General features: G+C 52.1%; 8 protein-coding genes across 8 annotated transcripts; 6 read left to right on the forward strand and 2 right to left on the reverse strand.

Annotated features, from left to right (window-relative positions):
- Positions 1-561: 561 nt before the first annotated feature.
- Positions 562-1322, forward strand: MAM_07219 (uncharacterized protein; the record flags this gene model as incomplete). The annotated part of the gene is made up of 4 exons (XM_040826017.1): positions 562-777; positions 845-930; positions 1033-1098; positions 1163-1322. The coding sequence occupies 4 exons, from the start codon at positions 562-564 to the stop codon at positions 1320-1322; spliced, it is 528 nt and encodes a 175-aa protein (XP_040676058.1).
- A 485-nt stretch (positions 1323-1807) lies between these two features.
- MAM_07220 (uncharacterized protein) lies at positions 1808-2379 on the forward strand (the record flags this gene model as incomplete). The annotated part of the gene is made up of 3 exons (XM_040826018.1): positions 1808-1975; positions 2031-2319; positions 2369-2379. 3 exons carry the CDS (start codon positions 1808-1810, stop codon positions 2377-2379), a joined length of 468 nt encoding a protein of 155 aa, XP_040676059.1.
- Positions 2380-4853: 2474 nt separating this feature from the next.
- Positions 4854-5385, forward strand: MAM_07221 (uncharacterized protein; the record flags this gene model as incomplete). The annotated part of the gene is made up of 3 exons (XM_040826019.1): positions 4854-4875; positions 4935-5080; positions 5143-5385. 3 exons carry the CDS (start codon positions 4854-4856, stop codon positions 5383-5385), a joined length of 411 nt encoding a protein of 136 aa, XP_040676060.1.
- Positions 5386-6143: 758 nt separating this feature from the next.
- Positions 6144-7304, forward strand: MAM_07222 (beta-lactamase; the record flags this gene model as incomplete). The annotated part of the gene is made up of 1 exon (XM_040826020.1): positions 6144-7304. One exon carries the CDS (start codon positions 6144-6146, stop codon positions 7302-7304), a length of 1161 nt encoding a protein of 386 aa, XP_040676061.1.
- Positions 7305-8980: 1676 nt separating this feature from the next.
- MAM_07223 (uncharacterized protein) lies at positions 8981-9445 on the reverse strand (the record flags this gene model as incomplete). Its single annotated transcript, XM_040826021.1, has 3 exons — positions 8981-9055; positions 9129-9226; positions 9307-9445. 3 exons carry the CDS (start codon positions 9443-9445, stop codon positions 8981-8983), a joined length of 312 nt encoding a protein of 103 aa, XP_040676062.1.
- A 2143-nt stretch (positions 9446-11588) lies between these two features.
- On the forward strand, positions 11589-13061 carry MAM_07224 (MFS monocarboxylate transporter; the record flags this gene model as incomplete). Its single annotated transcript, XM_040826022.1, has 1 exon — positions 11589-13061. One exon carries the CDS (start codon positions 11589-11591, stop codon positions 13059-13061), a length of 1473 nt encoding a protein of 490 aa, XP_040676063.1.
- A 596-nt stretch (positions 13062-13657) lies between these two features.
- On the reverse strand, positions 13658-15393 carry MAM_07225 (family S53 protease-like protein; the record flags this gene model as incomplete). The annotated part of the gene is made up of 2 exons (XM_040826023.1): positions 13658-14062; positions 14101-15393. The coding sequence occupies 2 exons, from the start codon at positions 15391-15393 to the stop codon at positions 13658-13660; spliced, it is 1698 nt and encodes a 565-aa protein (XP_040676064.1).
- A 1978-nt stretch (positions 15394-17371) lies between these two features.
- MAM_07226 (peroxysomal citrate synthase) lies at positions 17372-19007 on the forward strand (the record flags this gene model as incomplete). Its single annotated transcript, XM_040826024.1, has 2 exons — positions 17372-18588; positions 18728-19007. The coding sequence occupies 2 exons, from the start codon at positions 17372-17374 to the stop codon at positions 19005-19007; spliced, it is 1497 nt and encodes a 498-aa protein (XP_040676065.1).
- Between the last annotated feature and the right edge of the window lie 4542 nt (positions 19008-23549).

Genomic DNA, 23549 nt, shown 5'->3' on the forward strand with positions numbered 1-23549 from the left:
CGTGTGCAGAGCTTAGCGGAGTTCCATGCAAGTCTGCGCGAGTACGAATTACTGCCCTGGGTATGAAATCCACGGTGCTTCCCTCTCGACGTTGCCACGTGTGTGTGCCCGCATTTGTTATCCCCTCCTCGTACATGAACTACCCACAAGTACAACCATCTTGACCCGTGTTTATCCTCGTGTCTTCTCGTGTTTTTGGTTGCTAGCACCAATCGATCACCACACCTCACTTGCCCCCGTTGTCCCGTTGGGGAAATGCCCTTCAAGGCTGTCCACAGCACTAGTGAAGTCATAAGAGTCAGAGTCGGGTCAGAGATGACCTGGACATCTGTCCACCAAGACCAAAGGCTTGGCCATGTATGGTTTGACGTACCGCTCAAGCCACGTGTCGGCCGCTCAAGTACAAACTTCTCCGACGCACAACAAGACCGATGACGTCTGGCGCTCCATGCCGCGGATCGCAGCAGGCTCTGCTGCAATGTCTAGTGAGAACAAGACCACTGCCCTAGCCATGCGTGTACTCTACAACTTACGTCGACGTGGCACTGTCACGAGACTAGCATGAACGAGCTCACTCGCCCTTCCGAGTGGGCATATAAGCACACGTCTCGACCCATGGGAAAATGGAATGTGGCATCTAGTCCGCCTTCTGCCCGCCGCGCTGCCTACCCTGCGGACTCGTCAACGCCGTCCAAAATGTATCCGAGGACATTCCTCATGGCCGCAACGGCAAGCGCTGCCGCCATATACGGTCTCGGAGAGACTCCAGACATCGGTGTAAGTAAGCCCGGCGCCAGTCGACTCGCGGACAGCGCCAACACATGGCATCTCGACTCTCCTCTAGGTCACCTTCTACGAGCACGCAAACTTTGAGGGAATCTCCTTCGCCGTGCCTTCGCTGGGAAAATGCTGGTCGATGCCGACCCAATTGTAAGCAACTCGTGTTCACCCCGGCAAAGCCAAGCCCGTCAGGCACATGTTGACGGCGGACAAAAGGATCGATTGGTCGGACAATCGGAACCATCAGAACAGGAAGAAAACAAACGTGTCGTCCGTCAAGTTCTTCACCGACGAAGTGACGTGTCTCGTGTACTCCTAGTAAGTCGAGAGAGAGGCTGCTTTCCGCCGAGTCTTGCACGCTGCCGCTGACACGGCATCTCAGCAACCGATTGTGTCTCAACCCGCCCATGATGAATGACCTGAAGGCGAGTATCAGGAACCTGCATGACAACGAGGACGGCGATCAGATTAGGTCCGTGTTTTGCAAGCGGATTCCTTCCCAGGCGGATGAGAACCTGCCGCGCGGCCCTGATCAATCCTAGGGCATGGCGTCCTTGGTCAGTCAGGACTCGGGGGAGAAGCAAATGACGTCTGGTGCCAGAATGGTACTGTTGCAATTAAACCGGGTTCTTGCTCCAAGCCCTGTTTCCCCAGCCCTTGTCAGAGCATCAGCAGGGCCGCCTGTAAGCATGAACTATTGTTGTGTGTTGGTGTCAGCAGCGTGTTGTGGCAGAGTAAACAAAGAGTCACATGGGAGTCCTAGTAATAGCTTGATAGCGCGTTAATTTAGTAGTAACAACTATATTAGTCTCTAAACCCTCTTTCTCCTAATAGAAAACCTTTCTCTTAATATATGTAGACTCTTTAGAGACTAGTTTATAGCTAATTTAAAAGCTATATTATACTATTATATTTAAAAGTAACTATATATTATGCTTCTTTATACTTTGTTCTTAATAGAATTCTCTCTATTAGTTATAATTCTACCCCGCCACTACCATCACACTCCTTAAGGACAAACATAACTATGTCGTCAAGTCTCGGTAATCCAGAGCGATCCATTTCCATTGATGGCTTTTACTATGGGGAGAGTTCAGTTTTGGGGAAACAGGTGGACGCGTTGTTGGCAAATGGCTACTATCTCAAGACAGTCGAAGGCCCTCGATTCTGTAAAGCCCTTAACTTCGATGACGAGGTAAGATGAAGAGCAGGCAGTCACTTCTGATTGTTCTCTCACTGAGGAGATGCAGCGCATTCGGAACATTATCGAAACCCTCCTCCCAGGTTCTTCTCTAGGTTTTACCAAACCCTATGGTGCGACAGCACGCGATCTGTGTGTCCTCAACCGAACTCCTGAAGAGGCAAAAGTAATACTGGCTCAGCTCTGGTCATGCAAATCCCAGATGGTTTTCTGCTGGCGCTCACATCGCCACGTGCTTGACGCGATTGCTGCGCCTATCGCCCTATTGAAGATTCTTCCGGCCGAGCTTGAAAAAGAGGACATTGAAGGCCAAAATGTCTCCATGGAGAGTGGCGGTTGTGAGCACCCAAAGAATCAACTTACGTGTTAACTGTTAACTTTCCACAGTTCAATTCTAGACGGACGAACAGGCTTCAGGATACTTCAAGGGCGAGCGGTGATGTTTGCTTTTGAAGCGGCTGACGAACTTGTTCATTGGGCCAAGATGAAACTGCCATACCTGCCTGAATTATATAATAAAGTTCGACATATAGAAATGAACCACAAGGCTATTAGCGTCAACTTCGAATTTGTGGAACGTAGAGCTAGCGCAGTTAAATAATGGATTATGTCTGCTCAGCAGCCACTTTCATTCTTAGCATTGACCTTGTGGATAGCAGATACGATCGCAGAACTGGTTGGCGATGAAAAAGAGGTATTCATTGACTTCGCGTCCGGGATGCTCCAATGGTTAGCCGACAAACGGAGGACAGCCCGGAAGCTGCTTCAACATCCCATTTTCAATTCTTTGAATACAAAGCGTACTCGGTGGCGAGTGTAACCGTTCACGACCACATAAGGTAGGAACGATGATGTTGATGCTACTAGTATACAGTGCATTGACACTTGGTAAAGGAATCATAGCAGACTTGTACTTGAGTGCAAATAGGCACCGAAGCCTGAAATGTTTAATTGGTCGCAGGTCCCAATATATAGCCTCCCTAAACAACGGTCCTTTGTCATTTGTTTGTCTTGTTTCATTCCCCGAGCTCGTTGGAGATTCGCGACATGAAGTCAACTTTGTCAAAACTGAAGAGTTTAAGAAACACATTATCCTCGGCACTGCAAACCTACGCTGGTATCAATATTCAACCATTTTATTCTAAGCTACTGTGTTACAAAATCTGACCAACTTCACGCCTATCAAGTCTATGGGGAGCAATGAGTATTGACTTCTCAACGCTGCTACTGTTTGCCAAGCGGGCGACGTTATCATGTATGCGGGATGCGTTGTTGGTCGGCGTACATACAAATCGCTGCTAACTGAGAGCTGTGCCTACGCTCAGCTGGATGAAATGCAGAATTTGACTATATAGTCATCGGAAAACTGGTCTAGGCACTGAAGATACGGACGACTAGGTCACTGGTCAATGGTGGCTATCACCCGGGTCTCAAAAGATCGTGGACGAGCTGACGTGTTGAGACCGACAAAGAATAAAATCTGGAAAGATGGAAAAGAATCTAAGCTCCTCTATGACGTCTTCTAGTTACTCTAGCTGCAGTCCTCTGGCTCAAGAGGCACAAAACAATCAGGACAAAAGGGCCAAGTGAGAAGGCGCTCAAGCCGAGCTTTCGCACAGAACCACCATCCTGCAACAAAGGGGATATACTCTGCAGAAGTTGCGCTTCCGCTTAGTTATAAGATTGGGGGCTCCCTTTTCGTTTGAGCTGTCTTACACAGTTATCATATGTGACATGTATCAAATATATTACGGTCAAGGCCCCATATATGACTGACAGCCGTCGGAAAGGGCTAGCCGTGACCACATAATATGTACATGTATCATGCGAATATCGAGAAGAACGCTCCGTCCCTCATCCAGGTGAATAAGTGGCAGAATACGCACATACGCGGCACTGGTGGCACAACATCTGAGTCGCATTCTCCGGACTGCCTTCTCAGAGCCACTCCACCCTCAACTGCGACTCAGTCCCATGAGCATGGCATCTTTGATGGCAAGTCTAAGCAAACAAATCTCCGAGGTACTGCTAAAGTGCGGGGAAAAACTGACAGCTCACTAGACAAACAATACGAGGGACAGTGTGGCAATGAAACGGCGTCCAGCGAGCTCTATTTACGTAAGAAAGCGTCCGCCTCGGACCGGTGCTGCTGAATCTGCGAATGTGAGCTGACTGGGATATGAAATGAAAAACTGCCCAGCTCACTAGACAAACAATACGACGGGCAGTGTGGCAGTGGCAATAGAAACGGCAGCGTTCGTAACGTCGGCGAGGATACGGCATTGCCGGAAGCCTGCCTTGATTAGGCGTTGAGATGAGTTTTGACATGCGAGCAGCGTCACTAGCTATCTTCAACATTCAGAAAAGGCTACGTCGCAAGGACAATCAGTAATTCTTCATCACCTTTCAACGTCTCTGAGCATACTTTGCCCACGCGCTTCCCCAGACACGAGCTAAGTGAGGCGACCAATGACCTACCGCTGTGAGAAAATATACCACAGAATAATTGGCTTGTGGATGACCAAGCCCTCGAGGTAATGGGCAGCTGAAAAGTGAAACAATGCATTGGAACAGTCAGATGGTAATGTGGTGAAACGGCAAGTGGTTGTATGGAAGCAGTAACTTGGCTACCAAGATGGGCTACGCACCGCAAAAGGTCTGATGCCATCAATGCCATCAACTACAATCCATGGTCCACGTAGAGAGAGATCTGTAAATTCGGTCATTTGTCGCGTTGGAATCGACTATAAAGGCTTGCCAGCCATCGCCTCCGCGCCCCAGGAGATGGAAAGGCAATCCCAAGCTTCGAGCAGCCAGTCCTTCAAGATCCTTCCCAATTAGAAACTGCTCAATCCTCACGACATACAAGACCATGGTCACGGGGTATATTGCTGGTCTGTGCCGCCATCCCGTGCCCGTCTGCCTTGAACACCGCTTCTAAGATACGCTCCAGGCGCCATCGTCGAGGTCGAGGTCACGGACCATGGTGAAAGACATACCGTCACACAGGTGCTCAACTTTGCATTATTGATCGATCGACGACACGGCGAGCAGGCCGGCGACCGAATATTCGTCAAGTCTGACGTCGGTCCCGTTAGGGTACAACAGTCCCACGAAGCGTATTTGCCGTACTTGTCCTGGGATGAGCTAACATGCTTTAGCTGATGGGCTACGTAGACAAAAAAGTTGAAAATAGCGTATTGAATATCATGGTTGCAGGAATCTACGTTGGTGTTTTTGACGGGAGACTGGATAGACATATGAAGATTGATCTGAATCTGGCAGCCGCAGACGGACAGTTGAGCTTGTACAAGAAAGATAAGGCATTCTGCATGGACTATGATATTGCGGTCCTTGGCACACCCTTCAAGGAGGAGGGGCGGAAGATTGTCGCTCTGGAATAATACACACCAGCCTCTATTCGTAGCTAGCAGGAGTGGCTCGACGACGCGCTGGGCCGGTATGGAGTTGGTGGCCAACACTCGTTCTAGCGGTAGCTACTACGTCCTCGCTCTTTTCAAAAACCGTCCACTGCACTTTTCAATCTCTGTGGACCAGACGGCATCTTCACACCGTCGATCGCGTCGTTCTGCTGCGTCGTAGTGCAGTGTACATCAAATGTCACACGACACATTATAAGCAGAGTACGCAAAGGGTCACACGTAAAGCCTGGCAACTAATTTATAGCTAGGTAGGAAATACCTGGTTCTATTTGTAGAGAAATAATGCGAAGCAGCGTAGACACTGGTGTGATGACAGCAGCTTGCGCAGGATGAGTTTAAGTGATTGGAAAGAAACCAAGGCTGCGTAGTTGCCGAGTATACAGTAGGACTCGAACAGTTCAGAGAAAGCAAGACCAATAACCATGGGTCTGCTATTGATTTGTTCCGGCTCACCTTCCACTTCGACTGTTCAGGACAGCAACTTGCACAAACATGTGCCGCGCAAATTGCCTCGGGGAAAGGCGCCGCCTCGCCGGCTCGTGCAGTTGCACATGAAACAGGGCAATGAGAGGGTGAGGGGTGCTCCCGGACATTATATAAGTGCCGACGAACCCTACTTTGTTCCGAATGTAACCTGCTCCTCTTTCTCTTTGCATGTTCGACTCCGCAAGGCACCACAGCTCACCGAGTTGCGCGGCTCATTCAACCATCCAGCAACCATGGCGGCCATCAATGGCGAGTGTGATGCCAAGTTCGCCAACGTCCGGCAGCTTTTGCAGCAGCAGTTGGCTTCCGGAGACGAACTCGGTGCGTCAATCTGTGTCAGCATCAATGGAAAGACCGTCGTCGACATCTGGGGAGGACATGTCGACGCCGACCGCACCCGGCCTTGGGCAAAGGACACATTGTGCGCGGTATGGTCGACGACAAAGTGTGTGACGAACCTCGCCGCGTTGATGCTGGTTGATCGCGGCCTTCTTGACCCGGACGAAAAGGTCGCCAGGTACTGGCCAGAGTTTGCGGCGAATGGAAAAGAAAACGTCGAGGTCCGGCACTTCTTGGGCCACACGTCGGGGCTTGCGGCTTGGGAAAGCCCGGTCACGATCGAGGATATTTATGATGTGCCGAGCGCTACGGCAAGGCTGGCTCGTCAGTCGCCTTGGTGGACGCCGGGTACCGCTTCTGGATATCATCTCGTGAGCCAAGGCCACCTTGTGGCAGAGCTCGTGAGAAGGGTCAGTGGCAAGTCGGTCAAGGAATTTGTTCAAGGCGAGATCGCTGAGCCTCTCGGCGCCGACTTTCATATCGGTGCCGAAGAGAAGGATTGGGAGCGAATCTGTGATTTGATTCCGCCCCCGGCGTCGTCCACGCCCCCCGGCAAAGTTGATGTGGATGGTGTGCGGATAAAGGCGTTCAAGGGTACTCCGATTAAAGCAGAACACGCAGGAACTCCCGAGTTTCGCAAGGCGGAATTGGCTGGCATGGGTGGTTTTGGCAACGCTCGGTCGATCGCGGCCATCCTCTCAGTCATCAGTCTGGGTGGCTCTGTGGGCGGAAAACGACTTCTCTCGGAGAACACAATAGATTTGATCTTCAAAGAGCAGGCTAGTGGAAACGATTTGGTTCTCCTGGTTCCACTTACGTGGGGGATGGGATTCGCCCTCGCCAATGGATCCGTGCCGAATGGGTGGTTTCCAAAGGGCCGAATTTGCTACTGGGTTGGATGGGGAGGTTCCGCCGGTATCATGGACTTGGATAGGAAGATGACTATAGGCTATGCGCCCAACAAGATGGGCGAAGGGGGGATTGGGACCGCGCGGACCGAGGCATATGTTCGCGCGATATATTCAGCGTTGTCCGAGCCTGAGAGTTCCGACTAGACAATATGGTCAGCTAGTTGCTTGGCCAAAGGACAAGATTGTCCTTTGTGGTCCACCAAACTCAGATGTATACTCTTGTCCCGCCAACGTGTTGCATTCCAACGACAGGTGAATGAATCTACTAGGGCGAGTCAGGAATATCCAGCGGCAGCGCGTGCCAGAGTGGTCAGAGGTCATCTTGAACCGCCTAAGCAGAGCCTACCAAAAGCGCCGTGTTCCGCAGCCCGATGGGGTGGAGTTGGGTCGTGTTTGACAATAATAATCAAAGGTAGGGTGCCAGCTGGTTGGCGGAAGCCCCAGAGCGCAAGCACCATCGAGTCCAATGTAGTTCGACGTCAAGACGGCCCGGGGGGCAGTTCCGCGATCGGCCGGCGATCGGACCGGAGCATCGGAGCCCGGGCGCGGACAAGACGGCCGCTGGAGCCGGTTGAAATCACCTGCCCAGCCCAGATGGCCGCCGAGGGCCCCTCAACACATAGAAAGGCACCTGGGGTCTTCTAGCTTCACGATTGCTTGCGACAGATCCCAAAGCAATACGCAAATAGCACGCAATTACAAAAGAAGCTGGATTCTTGCTAATCGGGATTACTGGACGTTTATCGCGTGCCTGGCCAGATACTTCTGGAAGCGCCACACTCTAATATATACTCGAGCGAGAATATTTATTGGACAGAAAATCGCTGAATTTGAATAATTCGACAGTGTGGCCCGCAAAAAGGAACGCTTCACAATTGTCACTTTAATTGTAACCTATACGGAGTACTGTTGCTTGGTGTGATAGCTCTGGCCACGGGAACATTGGTACCTGTTCAAAATTTGTGGCAGAGTACGTGCTATGGGGGATGTTGCGCGATGCCTGGAAGCAGTATGGGAAAGAAGTGCCCTATTTGTCCATACGAGCACCGTATGCTGCCACTCTACGCGTAGTGCTTGATCAACCATGCCTAGTATGTCATCCAGTCGGACTTTACGAATGAGAGATGGGCACTGGTCTCATCGCAGCTCACCTAGTATCCCAAGAGACAACTACAGTGAATGGCCAATGAAACACACAGGACCAAGCGCAAGTTTAAACTCCCAAGTCTGCTTGCAGATACCTCTTCACAGTTTGAAAGTGTCCCATGACGGGCTAGACCATCTGGCAGCGTCTTTTAAAAGATCTTGAGGCACGCTTTTCTTGTAAATCATGGAAACCCCATAGCCTGGCATCCTATGCGGCAAAAAAAGGCCCAAACAAAGACAGCAAGACGGCGTTTCGCAAGGGCTTAGTATTGAAACGTACTGTCTTATTAAGAATTTCTGCTGTCCTTACGAACTCGACTTGTACAATAGACAATTCCCGTGGAATGCCAAAGCTCACCTTAAAACTCGTGCGGTGATATTAGCAAAGTTCATGTTGAAAAGAAAACTCGTGGTAAATCGAGACACAAAACAGCCGTGGCAAGAGCTCAATAGAGGACTTGAATTAGGAGCCTTATTCAACCGTAATAAATTACTCTAGTACTCAAGCTCCTCAGCCCTAGGTCTCGACATTATAGCCCCTGTGTAACTGTGTGACCAAGCGTGTGACAAGAATTGCTACAAACTGCCTCGGCTCTTCAATACATGTCGCACAAGGCTTTGGCTTGGAAGGAAAGAGGAGTTCTGTAGCAAGAGAAAAATGGCCTTGATTACGGCTAGGTTTCTGGAGCAAGAGTACACTCTGCATCTCCAGGTTTGGCACCCAGGACTGCGTTGAACAAGCCCTGGAGCTGCGCGACAAGTTAGTCGATAAACTCATGCCGGGCAATCGTCACTTGGCGGTCGAATAGAGGCCCTACTTACCATGTTCGCCGGCACTTTTTGCGCACAACACGAGGGGATTTTGAGGCTGGGCGCGCACCCTGCCCAAAATTCTGTGGTGTTTCCTGCCTCGGCCGGGACTAATACATGCGTACGTAGTTGTCAGTGAGCAACGTCGTTATGATTATCACATGACAAACACGACGCGGATGACACGTACGCGGGGTGCAATCCTCAAACTTGCTGTCAGATACCTTGCAGCAGTTACTTATGCCCTTATCACTGCATGGTTTAAGGACGTCTGTAGGTGGCGGAGTCTCGGTCTGTGGCAAGGCCGTGACGACGCCGACCAGTGTCATGGCGGTGAGCAAGATGAGCTTCATTGGGCACTGGCTATCCGTCGAAACAGCTGGGAGATTACAAGAGCCCGGCAAAAAGAGATGATGAGTGTGCGTGAGGTCGCGGAGGGGATCGGGGCGGTTGATGGCTCTTACATACTCTGGCCGTGACGGCGCGGCTGGGCCGTGGCAAGCAGAACGACTATATTGCCGCCCTTTTTGTGGTCTGTCAATGTTTCATGGCGATAATGAGCCGTGTTACGTGCATTCCATGCATGGTGTCGACGGACCAGCTTGTCTTTGGGCCCATCATCACGACAATTGCTGCGGAAGCAGCACTCTGTCATCAGCTGCTCCCTCTTCATCGCTACAGGAAAAGCAGGTATTGCAGGCAAAATTCAATCAAAACTTTTATGCTACATCTAATTCTTTAAGCCCATCATGGCTCTGAATTTTATTTCGTGTCGAAGAAACTGCGTTCAAGGGGGAGGAGGGGACGCTCGAGAACATAATAGTTCAGAAGATGGCTTGACGCCATGTCCCAAGCCGACGACGAGTGAGGCATTGAAGTGGAGCTTACATACAAAGCTTTGAGAGTGACAGGTCATAATGGGAAAGGAAACGACGGCCAAACTACCACTACAACTACAGGTGACATACTAACATCCTCCCATCAAACCGCACTCATCGGCATTGGACCAACATCATTTTTGCTTCTCAGCGGGTGATCTGTTGATAGTGTAAATCATACGCCCGACGGCTGTCAAAGGTTCGCACCAAGAGTATGAGCTTGGGATCCCAGCCATACATGACATATAGCCACCACCTCCATTATTCTGCCAATGTGACTTCGGTCATCGTCCCCAGCCACCTGTTGGAATTTCATGGCGGACTGCTGCCGCTTGCCGACCAAGGCATCGTGCACGAATGGTTCTCCGGAAATCAACAAATCTAGGACTCTAAACGGAATCTGGAGTCTGTCAGAAGATGTTCCTATGATCTCGTGGGCTGTGATCTCAAGTTCTCACGGCATAATGCAACACATGATGTTTCATGGCCACCGAGTCTGCCGAAGTGACATTGGCGACATGACCATACATCGGCAAATCGGCAAAAACTCCTGACAACATGGCACGCCTCCCTTCGCCCGATCCAAGGGGTCATTTCCATGAAAGGAGCACAAAAGCATGTTCCCAGTCCATTGGTGCGGACGACGGTGCAGTCTTATAAGTCAGATGCAGCATGAGACGAGGAGAATTCCTATCAGAGACAACGTCTCATCACACTTGTGGATGCCCTACTGGCCGCCGGACTTGTTGCGCACTTCGCTAGCCACTTCGAGTGTGTGGCAGACCTCGAGACAACAAACTGTGCCAAATCTGAGACAGGGCTAGCGCTGCCTAGTTTGGCAGGAATGATAGCCTGAGTTCCTCGTCGTGGTCAAGAGGTGTTTCGTCTCCCTTTACTCCGTGGCAAGTCAAACCTGGAACACGAACACAGCCCTGCCCACGTCATCAATCTAACAGACCAACACAGCGAGAGGCCAAGGCTAGCTTCTTTTTTTTTTTTTTTTTTTTTTTTTTTTTCGTACTTAGCGTCAATCCCCAGAAGAGCTCATGAAGGTGCCAACAGGAAAGGAACAACGCGCACCTCGTGAAGGCGATGGCCACTGATTACAGACACATAGTTGCATTTCACCGTCACATCCCAGTCGTACAATTCCCGCTATACTCACATTGCTTACAAAAGGCTTCTTGAGCGTTCGACTTGGTTAGAACGTTGCAGTGACAAAGACAGCTCCTGGGTCTTGACGGTAACACGTGAATGTTTACATCGTCATGCTCCCGGCACAGAATGACGACTCGTCAAGGCTTCAAATTCCAGCACGGTCCTTTCCACCCCTACAGCCCTCAACGGCATGAGGAAGGTGCTATGTCTCACGTTCCTGGTCATTCCAGTCTGGACCACGAGCTCCTCATCGTCTTTTCACGATGCGCAGACTTGGGCTTGATAAAAGAAAACCAGATAGCGCCAGGGATACTCTGGTGAACTTTCACCTTGGATAGTCGGGGTCCTTCTTTGTCGGCCCTGCGGTTTCAGCCTTTTATACTAGGCATCGTTCTTCCACCTCTCTCTATAGGGGTCCCACGATTGATACTCGAATATGGGCTCACCGCCATCGTTGACCGATGAGGAGGATAAGGACGACATTTCGATGTCATTTCCAGATGAAGAGAAGGATGATTTGTGGAAGGAGAGAAACCCCTTTCTGCGTCCCGCGGACCATGGCTCCCATGCCTGGTTATTCCTGGCCGCTTCGTTCATGATAGAAGGGTTGGCGCTGGGTAAGAACCCGAGCAAGTTTTGTGTTTGCCACAAAGACGTCGCTGATCAAACCATGAAGGGTTCCCCGGTGCCTATGGAGTTTTCCAAGAGTACTACAGTACACACGAGCCTTTCAAGGACACCGCAGGTCTTCCCGCGGTGGCCACCTGTGCCATGGCAAGTGAAATATCTTCCCAACGGGGGTTGCGTATCGTTCGACGTGCTGACAGTGGTCCAGGGCATCATGTACCTGGGGATGCCTATCACGATGGGAGTCCAGCGACTATACCCTCGGTTGAGTATTTGGTCACCCTTGGCAGGGGTGCTCATCATGTGCACCTCGCTGGTTGCTGCCTCGTTCTCGACCAGTGTTCCTCATCTAGTCTTGACCCAGGGCCTGTTATTCGCCATCGGCAGCTCCCTATCGTATTGTCCTTGCATCGCGTACCTGAACGAGTGGTTTGACAAGCGCAAGGGCATGGCCTACGGCATCATGTGGGCTGGCACCGGACTCTCGGGCTCGATACTCCCGTTCCTGCTGGAATACCTGCTGGGAAGGTTTGGCTTCGAGACGACGCTTCGTTTCTGCGCAGTTGGTCTTCTGCCCCTCACCCTGCCTCTGGTGTACTTCATCAAGCCCCGGATCCCGCCTCAGCTTGTGAAGAAGCACCTCAATCCCTTCAACTTCCGATTTGCCTTCAGCCAAACGTTCGTGCTACATATGCTGGCAAATATCGTTCAGGCGTTGGGATTCTTTCTCCCCAGCATATACCTACCAACGTATGCTCGGGGCGTGCTTGGCTCTGGAGAGTTTCCCGCTGCAGCCACCGTCCTACTGCTCAACCTCGCGTCGACGGTCGGATGTCCAGGCATGGGATGGCTGTCTGATAACCTGCACGTCGCAAATTGCCTGTTTATCGCGACAGCCGGGGCTTCCCTGGCCACCTTTCTCATATGGGGCTTCACAACGTCCATTGCGCTGCTGCTGACGTACTGCGGCTTCTACGGCCTCTTCGCAGGGTCCTACACATCTGCCTGGACAGGGCTAATGCGCCAAGTCACGACAGAAAAGAGCACCACCTCCAAAGAGACCGATCCCGTCATGGTCATGGCGGTACTTGCGGCCGGCAGAGGCATCGGAAGCGTCCTGTCAGGGCCTCTAAGTCAGGCTCTTGTTGACCACACGCTGTGGAAAGGAGAGGCGTATGCGGCCTACGGCACCGGCTACGGACCCTTGATCGTCTTCACTGGAGTCACGGCAGCTGCGGCTGGAGTGGTGCTTCCATGGAGGTACATGGGATGGATTCGGTGAAGCAAACGGACACATGAGACGCTGTCAACTCATCCTGCACTTTGTCAGATGTGCCTGCAGCCCGCAAATTCATATACAAACATCTTGTATCTACACCAGGATTGGATGAGAAAGAGCACGGCAACGGAGCAGTTTTGAACACATGGCGAGAGATTGCGGACTACCACAGAGCACATATACGACGAATAAAGAGACGGGTGGAACATTTCCTGTATTCTGTTGACAACCACATGGCCTTGACAAAATCTTGCAGATGCGAAAGACTCTGATTAGGCATTGAAAGTATATTCATATTTTCGTCTCACGCGGTGTGATTATTAATCTTACAATTTGCATCCCTTCCATTCGACCCGCGTGATAGTATTACCATAATAAAGCGGCAAGGATACTACTGGCTATCTCGCCAATCACCTAGATTACCCATCGTCGTCGTTGGTAGAGGTTGTATGAGTTATTGAGGTCCGGTCTCCCTGCGTCCAGCCATGTCGATGTAATATGAGCTCCGAACAAGGAAAATATATACCGTGACCTTGTGAAACTATCTCCTGATATAAAGATCCTCATTCGAATTTCATTTTCGTCCATTCCATCGGTATTTATGGGAGAGCCCGCGTAAGCTTGGAGAAGTCGAGCGTCCCCAAACCAGTCACAGGGTCCCAGCCCTGAGCCGCGGGAAAACCATCAGTACCACACCCTCGATTGTTGCCATCAGTGATGTCGCGCAAAGCGGAGCGGCCGCTGGAATAAAGGAGCGGGTTCAGGAATCCCAAGGGCGCCTTGCCCTGTCCGATGCGCTGGTCGTTGATGAGCGAAACGAGAGCGGCCCACGCGGGAGAGGAGGCTGAAGTGCCGTACGCGCCAGAGTCGACCCTGCCGTTGAGAACGATGTCGTAGCTCTCGCCAACTAGGGCCACATCGGGGTAGCCGCGTCCGTTGGGATTGTAGTAGCCGTCGTAGCTAGAGTCGAGGTGGTCCTGGGCATAGGCTGCGGTATCGGCTGACTGCCAGGACGGCGCGGAGAAGTGCCACGAGTAACCACCTCCTGTCGAGCCGTTGCCCGGAAAGCAGCAGCAACCTCGTCGCCGTTGCTGAACTGAGTGGCACCCACCGAGGTTACGTAGGGGCATGACGCGGGGAAGAGGGCATAAAAGCCGCTGTTGCAGTTTTGCTGGCCGTTGCCGCCGACGCCAAAGTCCCCCGAGGCGAAGAAGATGGAGATGCCCCTTGAGCCGGCCTTCATGAACTCGTTGCAGATACGGTCAAGGTAGTTTGAGGACAGGGCCTGCTCTTCTGCGCCGTATGAGGTAGATACGGAAGTGGGCGGGTCGGAGACAGAGTTGAGGTAGTTGCCGAAGTTGATGAGCTCGTCTGCGAACGGTTCGCGCCAGACTTGGCCTGAAACAGGACCAACCGCAAGATAGGCCACGGTGTTTGGGTAGCCGAGAGACAAGGCGATCTGAGTGTCCAAGTTGCCTTCGACTGTAGCATTGTTGGGGTTGTTTGTGAATCCGGAAATGGAAACATCTTGGAAGTTGGCTCCCTCGGCAGACGGCTGGTAGCTGCTGAGGTACTGGGCAGCGTCGTCGTGACTGACGGAATACTCGATGAAACCCGTGACTGCAAGGCTTGCTCTGCCTTGTGAGGTGTGGTCGACATTGTAGTAGCTTCGAATGCAAGAGGGAGTGATGTGTCCGGAGCTGCAACCGTTTTGCCGCTTCCTCTTTGCTGGATCTGCTTGAATTTCCTTGCTTAAGCGAGCGCCTCCATTTCGGTTGAAACCTGTAGTAGGCTGAAACGTGTCGATGTGGCGGTGAAGACCTACGGGGATAGAATACTCAGTTGTCCGTACGATGGACCGGCCCGCGGCATCGTTGATATACATGCCATACTTGGATCTAAGCATGCCTTCGGCCGGGCTGATGGGAACATTGACTTCTAGCCAGTCAGGGGTAGGCCGGCTGATGGCGTCATCCTCTATGTCGAATGAAGTCAACCAGGTCTTTACTGACTTGACGCTCTCTTCGGAAGGGGAAGTGAAAGTCTCTAGCTCGTCTTTCAAAAGCCAGTTTCCATAGTTGGCGCTTTTGGGGTTTGAAATGTCCATGAGCTTCTTCCGGAGACCGGCCATGTCTTTTTGCTTAAGCCCGATTTGCATCTTCATCATGGTATCAGGGTTGGGAATTCCGGATAACTTCCACTGGGAGGGAACATTGATTTTCTCAAAGAGGGAAGAAGGCCCGAAATCGGCAGAGGCACCAAGGCTCAGAGGTCCAGCCTCGGCGAAGCCGGCGGCAATTGATGCCACGGCGAGCGTATAAGAGGGAAGGACCATGGCGAAGACAGGCAATTGAAACGCCAGAGAACTGCCGCTGCAGTATTGCTGTCATGTTTTTCCAGGTCTCCTTGGAACATTCTCATCTCTACAATATATACAAAATTTCTGCATCGTTTGCCACATACCACTTGTCCGGACTGATATAAACTGGCCTAGCCTTCATCTTCCCGAATCGCTAAGCAGCGAAGAACTAACCCAAAAGCCTAGTCGGGCGAGGACGTTAGACCGAAATCGTCGGGCGATTGACTCGTTCAGCTCCAGCAGCACGTGCGTGGTGATGCAACGTTTTGTTGGAGGCTGTTTGTTGACAAATGGCTGTTTTGTCAATGACCTGCAATCTCACATATGGCCGAGACTCCAGAGCTAATTGGCCATGTAGATCATTTACTGCAGTGTTACTGTAATCGGCTATTTTCAAGATCTGACAGCTCAAGCAGGGATGAGATCCGCGCCACGCCCTAATTTCAAGGAAGAAGCTATAACCTCCCTTTAGCGCCACGGATGGACGCGGCGCCAGGGCGGAAAGATGGTGCCTAGTCCACCTAGTTCATGTAATCCTTACGAGAAAGATAAATCAGTCGCTTTTAGCTGGTTTGGAGTACTTTTGACGTCCGCCGCCTAAGCAGAGCAGCCGTTGGCTCCTTATTCTGGGCCTTTTCAGGCATGGACCTCAATTAATCGGTCTAGAAGCCGTATAAACGACGTCGGCATCCTGAACCAAGCGCGCATGCTGACTGTAAGAAGTAACCATGAGACAAACTTAATAACTAGCCTCTGGACTGAAGACGCGCTTGTAATCAGCCGGTAATCTACCAATCGCGCTTAAAGTTAAGCTGAGTTGTGACAGCAGCATTCACAGACGATGTAGCCTCAGCCATCGATCCGATGGTCCCCATTGACGAAGGTGGTCCGTTTTGTAGCATCTCATCGTGACGATGCGTTGGTGTTGCAATTCTTGAATTCACCATCGAAGGCGAGTCGTGGCCTCGCCTCCGCGGAGTTTCACTAGCAGTCCTTTGTCAAAGGCTAACTTCAATAGCTTCAGTTGACTTGTAACTGCCCACGTCCAAGTCTGCTCGGAAATGGGGCTCGCCACACACTAAACAGTAATCGGTTCTTGGCCACATGCGAGGAACGTTAGCCCGGTACCCATCATCGATATTGTAATGACACATCCTGCGAGGGGAATGCTGTGGTTCTCGTCTGTAATTGTCCTCACGCAGCGCCGGCTGATGGTAGAATACGATTCACTATCAGCACAGGCAATATTTTCCCGGATAGACTTCCGACGCGCTTATTGTTTGTTAGCCCTCCAAGCAATATCGACGCCACCAGCGCAATGGACCTGTAGACTAAATCACACGAGCAGGAAGCCTAAAAAACCATGGGAATGGAAGAAGGCCTTGAGAAGTCCAACCTTGAGAAGCACCCGTCTTTGGTGCAGAAACTGCCAGACATTCTACTTGGCTTATGATGCCGTGGCTGTCGGACAGCTCCTTGTTGACGCATTATGATTTAGATGTCAGACACCGTCAGAGGAGCTTGTGCTGCTGTGTGTACAGTATGGATTGCTTTTTCTCCTGTGCTATTCCCTGAAGAATTAGATTGCATTACCCAAGTCCGCGTTTTGGACAACATTGTCAGATGACGCTCTGAATGCACGTGCCGGCCGGGCTGATTGTATTCGACCCACTTTATCTGACAAAGTGGATCCGGCCTCGAGCCTCGGCCGCCATCAACGACGAACCCGAATTGAAGCCGTTTTCATATGCCAAAGTCGGGACGGCACTGGAAAGACTTAAAAGTGCAACGTCGAGCAGAGCCATCTTCCGCCGGCAGGATCAGCATTTCACTGCAGTGTGAATCACCTGGCCAAGACATTCATCATCACCGGCGCCTCGTCCGCTACCCAAGTCATCATCACAAGTTCGCAACCACCTCATCCGCTGGTCCGTATCCCGGGCCGCCAGCCAACATGACGGTCAAGGCGCGATCCCGTCAGTCGCTCACGGTTGTTGATAACCGTACTGGGAAAAGCTACGAGCTTCCAATCCAAAACAACTCCGTCTTGGCCACCGACATCAAGAAGATCAAGGCGCAGCCGCAGCACGACCGTGCCGAGGATGAGACCAGCCAGGGACTCCGAGTCTATGACCCGGCTTATATGAACACAGCTGTTGTCCAAAGCAAAATAACCTACATCAATGGTCAGGACGGAATCCTCCGATACAGAGGGTATCCCATAGAGCAACTCGTCAACAAGAGCAGTTTCCTCGAATCCGCATTCCTGCTCATCCATGGCGAGCTGCCGACCGCCTCTCAGTACCAGAGCTGGCAAGACGAGGTCATGCACCACACCTACATCCACAGCGACATTGAAGGCATGTTCAAGTCTTTCCGTTATGACTCGCACCCCATGTCCATGATGACATCTGCCTTTGCAACATTAGGTGCCTTCGCACCGGAAGCGAACCCGTCTCTCCAAGGTCAGAAGTTGTACACGGATGCTGCGACGGGAAATCTTGCCGCGCTCCAGGTCCTCGACAAGCAGATCCTCCGCATCATTGGCAAGGCGCCAACGCTCGCTGCTGCATCTTATCGTATGCGGCAGGGCCGGCCGTTCAACCGGCCCGCGCAGGGTTTGTCCTACACAGGCAATTTTCTCTACTTGCTCGACCACCTATCCGGACACGGCTACCGCCCACACCCCGTCCTCGAGAAGGCTCTGGACGCCCTGTTCATCATTCATGCCGACCACGAAGTCAACTGCTCCACGGCAACCGTCCTCCAGGTCGGGAGTTCACTCGTGGACCCCTACAGCGCCGTCGCCGCAGGATGCGCTGCCCTCTATGGCCCGTCTCACGGCGGCGCGTCCGAGAGTGCCATTCGCATGCTGATGGAGATTGGATCCCCCGAGAACGTGCCTGCCTTCATGGCCAAGGTTGAGAAGCGACAGCGCGTCCTCGTCGGATTCGGCCACCGCGTCTACAGGAACGTAGACCCGCGATCAAGGGCAATTCGGGAACTTGCAGACCAAGTCTTCGAGGTCACCGGTCGCAACAAGCTCCTCGACACCGCACTCGCTCTGGCCAAGCTTGCCGGAGAGAGTGAGTTCATGCGCAGCCGACACCTGTATCCTAATGTCGACTTTTACTCCGGTCTCATCTATCAGGCCATGGGATTCCCGCTAGAGTACGTATCGTTCTGAACTTCATTTCCCCCTGCGATTGCAAGGCTCGATGCGTCCAACGTTTCCATAAAGGGCGGTTCATGTTCTCGCGCACACGCATACGTTGGTGTATACTCTTCCTTGCTGACTGTTCACCTGCAGCTTCTACCCTGTCTTGTTCGCGGTGCCTCGATGTGTCGGCTGGCTGGCCCACTGGCGCCAACAGATGCTCAACCCGTCGGGCGTCAAGATCTGGCGGCCTAGGCAGCTGTACATCGGTGAAGGACAGAGAGACTATGTCGAGGTGGAGAAAAGAAAGCAACGGCCTGCTTCTGGAGCTTTTGATGCCCCCGCTGAAGTCAGCCACGGCGGAGACAGCAAGAGGAACAAACTGGCGACTTACATGGATGAAAGGGGTCATATACTGAAGCCGAAGCTATAAAGAAGGCTTTTTCGAAGAAGGGAAAGCTTCTTTACGCTTGCCTGGATTGATAGGGTGTTCTGAATAGTATCTTGCGTCGTATTAGTCAGGGGCAGTTTTGCTGAAATGGCTATTTGCGGAAGAGCACTTCCGGGCGTCGATTGACATTGTCATTTATAAATTCACCTCGAGCCGGCGTGCTCTGAGTTGTAGCAGAATTCATTGGCGGCCGGGATCGAGGCACGTGTCAGTGTAGGAAGCGCTTGACATGGCTTGAATGTGTTTGCATGGTTTCAGCTTTACGCCCTGTGGTGATTGGGATAGAAACAAGGCGTCTTATGCATATCCAAGACAATAGCCAGTAAGTTTACGGAAGTGGACGCCGTTTTTGTCAGGACCTAAACACGAAGTGCATTGCGTCCAGCCAGACGGTAGAAATAGGGCCAAGGGACCTACCTGTTTTGACACTTTAGCCCAGATAACGAGTTGACCTAGACCAAAAACATATGGCTGTTCTTCGTCTTATTCTCTTTCTTGATATGTCCTGTTGTGGTGAGCTTCATGTTTTCTTCTCTTTCAATCAATACTATCGCCTGCCCGGGACTGGCATCGCTGCTATTTCGTTTGGAGTTATCAAGTAAAAGTGAGCCGTGCTGCGAAGCAAGAAAGAAGGAAATTGCGAGAGCAGCCAACTACGATATTCCTGACAACTCAACAATCAAAGTCAACCGAACACTGCAAGGCTTGCAATACGAGACGTGTAGGTTTTTGAAAATTCATGTAATTTTCGCCTAGTCAATGTATTCACTGCCTCATATACAAGATAGTTGTGGACGCCTATGACCCCTGCTCTTTCTCGAATATAATGAAAAGGAGTGCGACGTAAGTTAACAGGGGTGCACGTACATAGATCATGTTTGTGAATATATATCAGGGCCACAAATTTGTAAAGGATAACAATGGACTACAAATTCAATAAATACCCATGGTAGTATTTGGCAAAATCACAGCGCTAGTAGACACCATTTGTCGCCTGGGCCTCGAAAAAAAATCATGACCACGTTCAAGTTGGCCACCATCTCCGCCGAAACGATGCTGCGGAGGATGTTGACTTTTGTCGGCTGAAAATGGGCTGGCAATGGGTCGACACCTCTCGACGTGAGTACCATGAAACATCTTGGCGGAGCGAATATTCTGGAGGTTGAAGGGGTGCGCTTTGTGGAATGTGCAGGCTGGACTGTTGATGACACTGCGTTGTTTAGACAGTCCCAACAAGGCATTCTGTACTGCACCCTCCATAACGTGCAAGCAAGTGCTGTAACAGCAGTTCCATGTGTTCCGGAGCCCGATGAGAAAGAAAGCACTTACGGCAGTGTGTAGGTTTGCAGGCGGGGAGGCGGCGTCGACGCCGGTGCACCGGCGCGTGAGGAACAACTCGGCAATCACACGACTGGTCTTGGGGAGAGAATATGGACGTATCGGAATAGCACGGTGCACACTGCGAGCGCGAGAATGACGTGCATTTCACTGCCGTTTATGTACCGAGTCGTTGTCCCATTATGCATCTATAAACGGCGGTTGAACCAACTGAAAGAACAAGAACCAGAGAAAACAGGACGCTTGTGTCTTTTACTTATTTCGAAACCACAGCCGTCTCAGGAGTCAGGATGGATGGGACATGAGTTCACGTGGAAATGTCCGACGCTCGATAGCAGTAGTGTTCAACCGCGCGTTGTAAAGTCAAAGCCGGACTGAGACAGATGTTGATTCAGCATGGACGACGGGTAGCTCTTGAATTAAGCTCAAAGCCACGCGGCAGAGTCGAGCTCTCCGCACGTGCGTCTTGGACAGGGCGTACTCGACCTGCACGGCTATTTGGGTATTGGCAACGAGAGCCTCGGTCAAGGATAACAGCGAGGTTGGTGTGCCTGAATGGGCCAGGGAGCGCAAGAACAAACACGCCGCGGGTCATTAACGCACTGCTCGTAAACGATTTCTGCAGCTTTATATTAGACGTAAAGCAAGAGCAGAGTGACAAGACGCTGACATGTCATGTCTATCGTCGTAAAGGCACACAGAACTGGGCAAGTGTCAAGGCCGTTCAAGGAAGCGTGTAGCAACCAGCGCAGTCGGGCAGCTCCCATGCTTGCGGACCATGGTACAGATGAACGGCGAAGGTTGCTCAGTTTCCGTCAGAATCCGCCCAAAATCCGGCCAGATTCCCGGAGGCATTTCGTCACCGCCACATCTGACGTGCATCGCTGCATCTCATCACAGCTGGTTGTTTCATCAGATGTTAACCAACCATGATGCCCAGTTTCAGCATATATTGCGTGCGGCTGAAGGTCAACAGGCCACTGGTTTTCAGCTGCAAGCTTCAGGGTTTACGGGAAAATAACTCGGCGCCATTGTCTGGTGTAGAGTAAAGCACATGGCTCAAGATGAAACCCCTTGGCCGAAATTGCTAGCCATCCTTGCTATTCTGCTACAGCCAACTATTGAGACGTATCGGGCAGCCATGGCATTTGACCCCTGCATCCAAGACTCGCCAGGTACAACTTGGGGCCCGGAGCTGGTTCTCGGGCCGTCGCGACGTCCCCGGTATGCAAGGATCGCGCAAGCCTCACTTTGCCTGCGCGGTGGACCAGCCATGCCGACTTGATGAATACAACAACAATTCTCCGTATGACTCTTGCTGCGGCATCGTTCTATCGGAGAATGACCACTCGAGGCGCCTGCAGTCCACGTCTCGGCTGACATGTATCCGGAGCACATTTATTGCGAATACGGGGTGAGCAACTATATTTACCAGCACACGCGCCTCGCCGGCCTTTTCTTATCTGCTTTCCCTCTTCCGCACGACTACAAGAAAGACGAGTTTTTATTGTTCCTCTCCATTCTTCCTCAGCACTCCAAAATGAACATTCGCCACCTTGCCCTGGCTACCCTGTTCGGGCCAGGGCTTTCCAGTCCGGCAAAAGACACACAAGCGAATGCGAATCTTGAAAAACGCTGCGTGGGAGAGGCTCAACGCTGCGGCAACGGAGACCCGTGCTGTTCCGCACTGTACTGTAGCTGGCCAAATGCCATTTGCACGGCTTGTGGCGGACAGGACCAAAACTGTGGCAATGCTGTCCCGTGCTGCCGGGGCCTTTATTGTAGCTGGCCAAGCTCGCGGTGTGTGCCCGTGTAATGCGAAAGGACGACGTGGTGGCAACGGCGTCCCATGCTGCGCAGGTCTGACTTGCAATGGGCTGACGTCTGTTTGCGGCTAAGGAGCTCGGTGGAAAGGAGCGCCATCTTGGGTCGAGTTGCTAGACTCTGGCGCCAGGCGCTTGGACACATGCTTGGCCGCGGGCTACTGGGATTACTGGGTGAATCGGAAGACCAACGAGTACATATGGAGTCTGGACTTCGAAGTGGTCGTCGTGTCTATGAGGGCAGGTGGATGGATGAGGATGGATCGCACGGCGGCACTACGGCTGTTGCAGATTTTGTATCCGCTGCCGGACTACACTCTACGTAGGACCTACGGACTTATCCCATGTTCGTTCCACATGTACAGGTGAATGGGAGCGAGACCGCCGTGCGTGGCGACGAGGCCGCGTGAGCCAGCAGGGCAAACAGGATGATGTCCCAGAGTCCCAGAGTCCCAGAGTCCCAGACCACAGGGGTAACCGTTAGAGTCAATGCGTATCGTGGGCTTGGTGCCGCCGAGATGGTGAGTCGTGGTGCTATCGTGGGCCTAGTCTGCCCGAACTGGGACTTGAAGCACGCGGTGATGCGCCGATCGGTCGCGGCGAACAAGACGGTTTCCGAAATGCCAGCAAGAATCAGGTGTCGATGGGACTGTTCCGGACTTCAGATGAAGTGCCCCACGAGTCCATGACGAAGCCAAACCGAGGGCATCCCGGCCAAAAAGGACCGTGGTCAGAGACGAGCGAGCCGGTCCCAGCGCCTGGAGGCCGGTCGTGGAGTAGTTGATAACGGAACCATCTTGGCAGCCTTCAATGTCACCAGGTCAAAGCGTCGCCTCGGGCGGCGTACTGACTTTGAGTTACTGGTCTGCCTTAGCCTCGTGCGACTTACTCTATGCGCCACGGACCGATGGAGCCACAGATGTTTCAACGGGGTACAGAGTCCCGAGTCCGGACTCCAGAGCAGTTGGCCCTGTTCTGCCCGCCCTCCTCATCAAGTGAATCGCGTCTCAGCCAGGCCGGTGCGCTCTACAGACTCCGGCGTAAACGGTGGGAGATGATTTATAAACGGCCGTGAGGTCCGGCGGCCGAGGCCGAAGAGGCGGCGGAAAGCCTGTCAGGTTTGTCAACCTGTCCCAGATGCCACGGCCCAGAATCGACTCATGGAGACTCGCACATTGGGAATAAACATTCCAAGGAGGCTCTTTGGTCCCAGAGCCGATCAGTCCGCTAGTCCGTAGCTCGTAGCTCGCTCCTTATAGTGCTGTTGACATGTCGAAACAACACCCCATGGCTTGAAGCCGGCTCTCAGACCTCGTAACTAGTGGCGACAAACGGGTCCGTAAGGCGCCTTGGCCAGGAAATG

This window comes from Metarhizium album (assembly GCF_000804445.1).
Source record: "Metarhizium album ARSEF 1941 chromosome Unknown scaffold_28, whole genome shotgun sequence".
Taxonomy (NCBI): domain Eukaryota; kingdom Fungi; phylum Ascomycota; class Sordariomycetes; order Hypocreales; family Clavicipitaceae; genus Metarhizium; species Metarhizium album.